The 9101-nt window shown below is 40.4% G+C and overlaps 1 protein-coding gene and 1 pseudogene across 2 annotated transcripts; both read left to right on the top strand.

Annotated features, from left to right (window-relative positions):
• Positions 1 to 2475: 2475 nt before the first annotated feature.
• LOC109245261 (olfactory receptor 4A47-like) lies at positions 2476 to 3696 on the top strand. Of its 2 annotated transcripts, XM_053899211.1 has the most exons (2): positions 2476 to 3416; positions 3666 to 3696. In XM_053899211.1, exons 1-2 carry the CDS (start codon positions 2518 to 2520, stop codon positions 3694 to 3696), a joined length of 930 nt encoding a protein of 309 aa, XP_053755186.1. In that variant the 5' UTR covers positions 2476 to 2517. The 2 variants fall into 2 exon arrangements, with proteins under 2 accessions (XP_053755186.1, XP_019268111.2); XM_019412566.2 differs by lacking the exon at positions 3666 to 3696 and having other exon boundaries at positions 2518 to 3444.
• Positions 3697 to 4267: 571 nt separating this feature from the next.
• Positions 4268 to 5390, top strand: LOC109245171 (POU domain, class 5, transcription factor 1-like; annotated as a pseudogene).
• Positions 5391 to 9101: the final 3711 nt, after the last annotated feature.

Raw genomic sequence — 9101 nt, 5'->3', positions numbered from 1 at the left:
TTCCTAATATCTGATTTTGCAAAATAGGATCTTTACATAGATATTTTTGAAAGTTTTTGCAAAAATTCCCAGTGAATTTAATTAAGCAAGAATCAGTCTTGGACACTTCCCAACTCTAGGACTTAATGAAGAATGTGGTTAGAAAGGATAAAATGTCCAGTGATCTTTGCCCTACTGGGAAGAAGATACTATAGTCTTAAATTGATACACATTTTTAAAGAAGGTTTCTGATAGGCTTAAAGAATTGCCTACAGAGAAGCACAAGAATGTCTCTTAAAATATCAAGTCAGCTAATGTGACCAAAGCAACAGTATAGAATGAGGATACCTAAGCCTTTGAATGGTATTTTTCTGTTTAGAAATCAGAGGGAAAGAAGTTACTTGAGAAAAATCTGCCTGGGAAATGACTGGTAGCTATTTTTCTTATGTAAGGATAGGAATTTCTTGTCTTTTAAATAAATTATCCTAATGTGATAAATTTTTGCTTTTCTATATGGCCCTGGGAATTCCCAGGAAACAATCTGCAGTGCAAATAAAATCAACCTTCTGAATATTCAGGAGACTCCATGGAGAAAATGGATAGACAGTCAAATGAAATAAAATACGTCCTCAAGTAATAATGCAGCTTTTTTGCTTTCTCTTGTCAAATTGGATGACAGATGAAATCCAGGTTGCTGTGAATGAGTAAGAGGTGTTCCTTCAGATTGCAGACTTGCCTTCCCAAGGTAAGACTAATAGTAAATAGTGGAAACCAGCCTTGCGATTGTGTGACTATCTTTAATAAGAAAAAGTGAGAACACTTTGAGTGCAAGCAAACTTTGATTCTAATTCTAGTTTTATCACTTAAAAATGGGTGACCCTGGGAAAATTATTAGATGACCTGAGCCTTAGTCTTTTCACCTATGAAATGGAGATTATAGTTCCTGTTACTGTAAAATGAACTGTGATTCATTAAGTTGTGACTATGTGATTAGAATCCACTGTAGGTGTTGTGAGCAGTGGAGTGATAGATCAGATTCAGATTTAAAAAGGATCATTTGGTCTGAATGAGGAGAATAAATTGATGGAGGCCAGAATGAAAGGGGAAGGACCTGGCAGGAGGTTAATGTAGTAGGGTAGAAGTTGTGGGGAGTGGGGGTGGGGGGAGGGAAACGATCTTATTTGTGATGTGTGTGTGTGTGTGTGTGTGTGTGTGTGTGTGTGTGTGTACACACACATTTTGTGTTTTGGTTTTAGCGAGAGAGCATAAGTGGAGGAGAGGGGCAGAGGGAGAGAGAGGGAATCTCTATCAGACCCCATGCTCAGTGCTGAGCCCAACTGGTGGCTTGATATCGTGATCCTGGGATCATGACCTGAGCCAAAATCAAGAGTCACAATGCTCAACTGACTGAGCCTCTCAGGTGCCCATAATGTGATATGTTTTAAAGGGCTTCATAAGACTTGTTAAAGGTATCAGTATGTGATACGAGAGCAAGAAAAAGAATTGTGATATTTCTTGTCTGAGCAATGACACGGAAGGTGGTACTATTTAATGAGGTGGGGTACGCCTATATTTATTGCTGAAAATTAAAAATTTAGTTTCATAAGCACTGAACTAATATTAAGTTGGAGCTGTCCAAATTTGCAGATGTTACATATATGAAGTTTAAAAATTAAGGGAGAGACACAACACTGAAGTGTTTCCTCATTTATTGGTCAGGAAAAGGAGGCATATCCAAGCAAAAATGCTAAGAAAGAGGTCTCAGTGAAGGAAGAAACAACCCAGGGCAGTGACCTTCCATTCCTAATTTGAACTTCTCATTTTGAATATGTAAGTTACCTTAAGTGGGTCTCAAGTATTTCACTTTTGGGACTTTATAAACTGTGTACCTTTTCATGGAATTCCCTTGGCTTGTTTTTGTTGTTCTCCCACTTTTCCTTTAAAACTCAGCTAAAGTATTGCTTCCTCTGGGAAGCCTTTTATGATTCCTGTTTGGTTGATAAATTTTTACTCCAGGATCTTCCCATTGTGCAGCCATTTTTATTTTTATTTCTTTAATTTTTAAATGTATGTTTATTTTTGAGAGAGAGAGAGAGAGAGAGAGAGAGAGAGAGAAAACAGGGGAAGGGCAGAGAGAGAGAGGGAGAGACAGAATCTGAAGCAGGATCCAGGCTCTGAGCCATCAGCACAGAGCCCAGTGCAGGGCTAAAACCCGCAAACCGTGAGATCATGACCTGAGCTGAAGTTGGACACTTAGCCAACTGAGCCACCCAGACACCCCTGTTCAGCTATTTTTATAATGGCACTTATTACCTTGGTGATTATTATGTATGATATCACTGAGTATAGGAAACCATAGCTTATTCAACTTGGAAATCACAACATTGGTGAAGCATGTGACACAAACAACTATTTCCACATTCTTTTAATTGTTTGAATGAATAAAAGATTGATCTTCTAATGCATTTAAAAGTTTCCCTCCCTTGTTTTGTAGATCACCTGCTTCTAATATGAGAAGTCAGCTCCTATGCAGACTAGATGGAAACAAGGAGCAATGTCACTTACTTTGTCCTCTTGGGTCTCACACAGGATCCAAAGGGACAGAAGGTCCTTTTGGTTATGTTCTTACACTTCTATATTTTGACCATGGTGGGCAATTTGCTCATTGTCATGACTATAACTGTCAGTAGGACCCTGGACTCACCTATGTACTTTTTTCTTGCTAGCTTATCGTTTATGGATGTCATTTATTCCTCTACTATTTCCCCTAGATTGATTTCAGACTTGTTGTTTGGGAAAAACACCATATCCTTTCAATCTTGTATGACCCAGCTATTTACAGAGCACTTTTTTGGTGGATCAGAGATCATTCTTCTGCTGGTGATGGCCTATGACCGCTATGTGGCCATCTGTAAGCCCTTGCATTATTTGGTTATCATGAGACAGTGGGTGTGTGTTGTGCTCTTGGTAGGGTCCTGGGTTGGGGGTTTTATGCATTCAGTAATTCAACTTAGCACTATTTATGGGCTCCCATTCTGCGGTCCGAATGTCATTGATCATTTTTTCTGTGACATGTACCCATTACTGAAACTGGTCTGTACTGACACCCGTGTCATTGGCCTGTTAGTGGCGGCCAACGGAGGACTGATCTGCACAATCGTGTTTGTGCTCTTGCTCATCTCTTATGGTGTCATCTTGCACTCTCTAAAGAACCTTAGTCCAGAAGGGAGGCGGAAAGCCCTCCAGACCTGTGGTGCCCACATCACTGTGGTGGTCTTCTTCTTTGTGCCGTGTATTTTCATGTACGTGAGACCTGCTAAGACCTTCCCCATTGACAAATCATTGAGTGTGTTTTATACAGTCATAACCCCCATGCTGAACCCCCTGATCTACACTCTGAGAAATTCTGAGATGACAAATGCTATGAGGAAGCTCTGGAAGAGAAATACATCTCTTAGTAGATAAGTATATAACCCACCATGAAGAGACTTATTTTTCATTGGATCCCCTTTTTGAAGAATGCAGAAGTCTTAAAATGATTCTGATTTCCGTTTTTTCAAAGAACTTAATTATAATTAAAGAAAGAACTGGATGATTGTGTTATAATAACAGTTTCCCTTGTTGCTAGAATGTAAGGTCCATAACATCTTGTAGATCTCTTCACTTAGAAATCTGTAATGCCTTTCTAGTAAAGAATCAATAATAGGTAATGAATAGTGAGGGATTATTTATACGATTACACTAATTCTTAATTAAAAAAATTTAAAAACATTGTTTCTAAGACAGTATTATTTTTAGTAAGACTCTGTTAGTTAACTTCATTCTTTTTATATTATTTAAAACATTAATGCCGTATAGACTTTTCTTTATTAATTTTTGGTTGCCTTATATAAAATATTGGTTAATACTTTTAGTTTACATAAGAAAAATTGAAGTGTAATAGGTAGTAAATAGTAGTAATGAAAACCTTACAAAATGAGATAAAGTGTAGAATAAATTTCCTATTTATCTCTCGAATAGTTTCCAATCCTTTTCCCCAGAGGCAGTTTCTTTAGACTCATTAGGTAATAATCTTTACAAATGCACGTGTATTTAAATGTTTATATGTGAGTTTTTCTCTGTGTATGTAAATATTTCCTTTACTGTAGAATTTCTTTTTATAAATAAACTTTTAAGTTTGTAATAGTTTTATTGATTTATTTTTAGTGTTGTAATTGAAGTATAGTTGACATAGAATATTACACTAGTTTCAGGCGTATAACATTGTGATTCAAGAATTATGTACAGTATGGAAGTGGGTGGGTTTGGGGAGGAAGGGAGGTGTTGAGCATTCCCTTGGAGAGCTCTCATTTTTGCAGTCCCCCAGGCTTGGGGCGCCTCTGTTTCCCATGGCAGGGCGCCTGGCTTTCACTTGGCATTGTTGCACCCACACGGTAGGGGTGGTGTGGAGATGATGGGCCACAGACCCGCTGGATTGACCCTGGGACCTTGACTGAGATTCCAAGGCCCTCCTGATGGGTCAGGAATTGGGCCAGGTGTCGGGCCGGGCGCTAGGGTGTGGGGGATGCCCTGGTGCCTCCTACTGTGTGAGTTCTATCGGGGGATGGAGTACTGTGGACCTCAAGTAGGTGTATGGCTGGTGCCCCAAGGCAGCTTGGAGACCTCCCTTGGAGCCGGTCGCAAGCAGGGAGCCCAGGTGGAGAGCCAACTCTGAGGGCGTCTTTCCAGAGCAGTGCGCTACCCCGCCTGGGGCCCTGAAGCCTGACCAGGAAAAGCGGGAGCAAAACCCCGAGGAATCCCAGGAGGAAAGACCTGGAACAGTTCGCCAAGCTCCTGAAGCGGAAGAGGATCACTCTGGGATATACTCAGGCCGCAAAAGACCCTCTGCCGTTTCTAGGCTCTGCCGCTCAGTTTCCAGAATGTGTATACGCCGCGGCGCTGCTGCAGAATTGGGTGGAGGAAGCTGACAACCAGGAAATCTACAGCAGACTTGCAAAGCAGGGACCCTGCGCACGCCCCAGAGAGCAGGCGAGCAAGTATGGAGGAGAGAGTGAGAGGCAGCCTGGAGGACACGTTCCTGCAGTGCTGGAAACCCAGCCAGAAGCACAGCGGCCACAGGGCCCAGCAGCTCGGGCTACAGCAGGATGTGGTCCCCGTGTGGTTCTGCAACCATGGCCAGAAAGGCAACAGATCAAGCAGTGACTGTTTCCAAGGAGAGACCGCTGAGGCTGCTGGGTCCCCTTTCTCAGGGGCACCAGTATCCTTTCTTCTGGCACCAGGACCCCATTTTGGTACTCCAGGCTCTGGGGGCCCCCCTTCACTACACTGTACTCCCTGGTCTCTTTCCCTGAAGGTGAAGCCTTTTCCGGGGGTCTGTCACCACTCTGGGCTCTCCCACGCATTCAAACTGATGCCGGCCCTTCCCAGGAATGGGGAGCAGAGGAAGGGGGAGAGCTATGGAAAGAGAGCCAGAGCCTTGGGATAAAGTTCTTCACTAAGAACAGATTTGGGAACACAAAGGGTGTGGGGGCAGGGAGTTGGGGGAGACTAGCTGGAGTGAAGGGGAAGTTCAAGGATACTCTTGTTTTTAATCCCCACATCACTCATCACTTTGTTCTTAAGCCTGGGACACAGTGGAAGAAAAGTGGGTGTTATGAAATGCCCATGTAAAAGTATAACTTCCATCTCTTACCCTGTACTGTACTGTTCATTCTTGTGAGTTATTTATTTTATTATGGCCACTTTGTACCTTTTATCCCCTTCACCCATTGTGCCTATCCCTCCACCCTTCTCAGCTCTGGCAACCACCAGTTTGTTCTCTGTATTTATGAGTCTGTTTTTGTTTTTTGTGTTTGTTTTGTTGATTAAATTCTACACGTAAGTGAAATCATATACAACATCTTGAAGATGTTCCACACCAGTCCATATAAATCCCTTAGTTTTTCTCGTACTCCATATTACTCACTTATAAGTATATATGAAAATAAACGTATTCATTCCTGTTCATGTCATTACCAACCTTTGTCTATGACACAGAGTTATTTTTTTGTTTATTTATTTTGAGAGAGAGACAGAAAGCATGAGCAGAGGAGGGTCAGAGAGAGAGACAGAATCCGAAGCAGGCTTCAGGCTCTGAACTGTCAGCAGAGTGCCCGGTGCGGGACTCAAACCCATGATCTGTGAGATCATGACCTGAGCCAAAGTCAGACGCTTAACCAACTGAGCCACTCAGTTGCCCCCAGAGAATTTTATAATAGTTATTTTTTGGTAAATCTAGGCAGGTATGAGGTTGTATGAGAGGAATTGTTAGTATACATATTTGAATCAATGGTCATATAGTTAATTGTCAACATTCATAGTTATTGCCCAGCTGTCATCCTTGAGAGGGTACAAACAGCCTGCTGCTCCCAGTCTATGAGCATTCTTCTGTCCACTTCTCAACAACCAGTCCCTGATAAGTATTCATGGCATAAGGCAACCTGAATGCATTGCAGTCATTCTCATATCATTGAGTTTGACTATTTTTCCCTTTAATATGATTTCTCTCTTTTTCTGTGAATCCTCTTAATGTCTTTTATCTATTTCTTATAATTGCTGATCTTCTCCATACTGATGTTAGTGTGAACACTGAGGAAATGCTCTCTCTTACTGTTGTTTATGTAATTGTTCTTTTTCTGACTTGTGATATGGTTTTGACACTTGTATACTATGTAGGATGCTTTTGGCTGTAAGAAATGTTTTTATTCATTTAATACTTATTTTTAATTTTTATATCTTAAAAAGACTTTCCTTACTTCAATCATATCAAAATATTCTCCAACAAATTTTTGGCACTTAATTAAGTATTTTTGAGGCTGTGTATCTTACATTAAGGCTTTTGCTCCTTCTTGAATTTATTTAGATGTGGTCATTAAAGAGGTATGAATTTAATTGGTTTTGTAAATTGCAGGGTTTTAAAAATAGTTATGTCATTTCCTTTTTGCCATTGACTTGAAATCCTATTATGTTCTAAAGTCAAATATACACTTGGATTCCACTTAAGACTCCGAGGGCTGAGAACTGTTATCCCCGAGCAGGCCTTGACATTTAACAGGTCATCTCTCCTGCCCTTGGGTACTGCTTCCGTTTTCCGCCTGCGTGACTTATCCCTTCTAGAAGTCTGCTGTTCTTCCTCCATGACCCGTAAAATGCTGCCTGGCACTCTTGCTGTAAGAAAACCATCTCTCTGAGGAAGTACATGACTTAAGTCTTTGCTGAGCATCCATGTGGCCATCTGCAAACCCCGGTACCATGACATCATGAAGAGTGACAGGGATATGGCTTCCTCTTTCAGGTGGCATGTGCTACAGACTTTGTCCCAGCAGCCATTCAGGTCCTCTTCACAGTGTGGCTGTGTGTGTGTGGCCCCAATGTCATAGACCATTTGTGTGTGATGTAAACCCGTTTTTGAAAGTTGTCTGCATGGACCCAATCATACCCTTGGTCTCTTTGTTGCTGCCGACAGTGGGTTCATTGACCTGTTAACATTTTCTTTTTTGATGGTCTCATAGGTGGTCATCTTCTACTATTCTCTGAGGACCTATATCTTTGAGGGGAGACACAAAGCTGTGTCCAACTGTGTCTCTCACACCACTGTGGTGTTCTTAGTATTGTGTCTGCATGTTTATATATTTGTAACCAATCACCACCTTCTCCACTGATCAAGTTGTGGCTATGTTGTATACCACGGTAACTCCATTGTTAACTTCTTAAACCTGAGCATTCAGGAATCTGGAGGTAAAAAAATGCCATGAGGAAGTTCTGGGGGAAAAAAAGTAACTTTGAGGGATATCCCTACCTTAATAAAATAAATTTGTCTTTTAAATGGAAAAGGGAAAAGAAGATAATTTCTGTGGTGCAGAGGCACATGAACACTATTTGTCCCAAGTATGTTTATTTTGTTATATAGGTACTGTGAGGAAAGGTCCAGGCAGGAAATTATTTGTCACTGTAAAAATGTCCTATTTAGATTTATGAATTGTCCAATGGGTTGTAGAAGTTCAATGTACTGTCAGAATTAGAGTTCTTACAAAATGCAGATTATCAGGACAGAGCGCTGGAGATTTAAATGTATTAGCTTTGTTGTTGAGTGACATACAGACTTTCTAAAGAAGTGTATGTAAAGCCAATGAGTTCTGCATGTATTCTTGCTATTGTGCTGTGCTTTGTGTTGACATCATGCACCTTTTAATGAAGTCAACTTAGTTTTTACGTTTAGTTTTTTTTAAATTTTTTTAGATGTTTATTTATTTTGAAGGAGAGAGAGAAAGTGAGCAGCAGAGAGGCAGAGAGAGAGGGAGACAGAATCTGAAGCAGGCTCCAGGCTCTGAGCTGTCAGCACAGATCCCGATGCGGGGCTTGAACTCATGAGCTGTGAGATCATGACCTGAGCTGAAGTCAGACACTTAACTGACTGAGCCACCCAGGTGCCCCTTTACATTTAGTTTTTAACTGTAGTAAAATACAAATAACAGAACTTGCAGTTTTAGCCATTTGTAAGTGCATAGTTCAGTGACATTGAGTTAATTCACAGTGTCATGATGGTTAATTAAGTTAATTCATGTTTGTTATGCTAATACCAGCACTATTCATCTCCAAAGCTTTTTCATGTTCCCAAATGCAAATTCCACTCATTAAACTTGAATTCCCTATTCCCTCTCTCTGGGCATTAGGCAAATACCATTTTATTTTTGTCCTGTATGAGTTTGGCTACTTTAAGTACCCTACCTATGTGGGATCATATAATATTTGTCTTTTTGTGATAGTCTTATTTCACTTAGTGTAGTGAATTGTAGGTTGATGTATGTTTTAGCATGTGTCAGAATTTCCTTCATTTTTAAGAGTGAATAATAATCTGTTGGGTGCATATACTTCCTTCTATTCGTACTTTTACCTGTCAGTAGACACCTTAGTTATTTGTTTCTGGTTATTGTGAATTATACTTCCATGAATATGGTTATAGAAATATCTTTCTGAGACTGTGATTTCCATGACTTTGACAAAGTCGAATTGTGGATTATTTTTTGCTTAATTTTTCAGGAACTACCATAACATTTTATATAGCAGCTACATCAGTTTACATT

This window comes from Panthera pardus, unplaced genomic scaffold (genome assembly GCF_024362965.1).
Source record: "Panthera pardus isolate Hobbes unplaced genomic scaffold, ASM2436296v1 HiC_scaffold_12, whole genome shotgun sequence".
NCBI classification, from domain to species: domain Eukaryota; kingdom Metazoa; phylum Chordata; class Mammalia; order Carnivora; family Felidae; genus Panthera; species Panthera pardus.
This window is presented reverse-complemented; position numbering and strand designations above follow the sequence as displayed.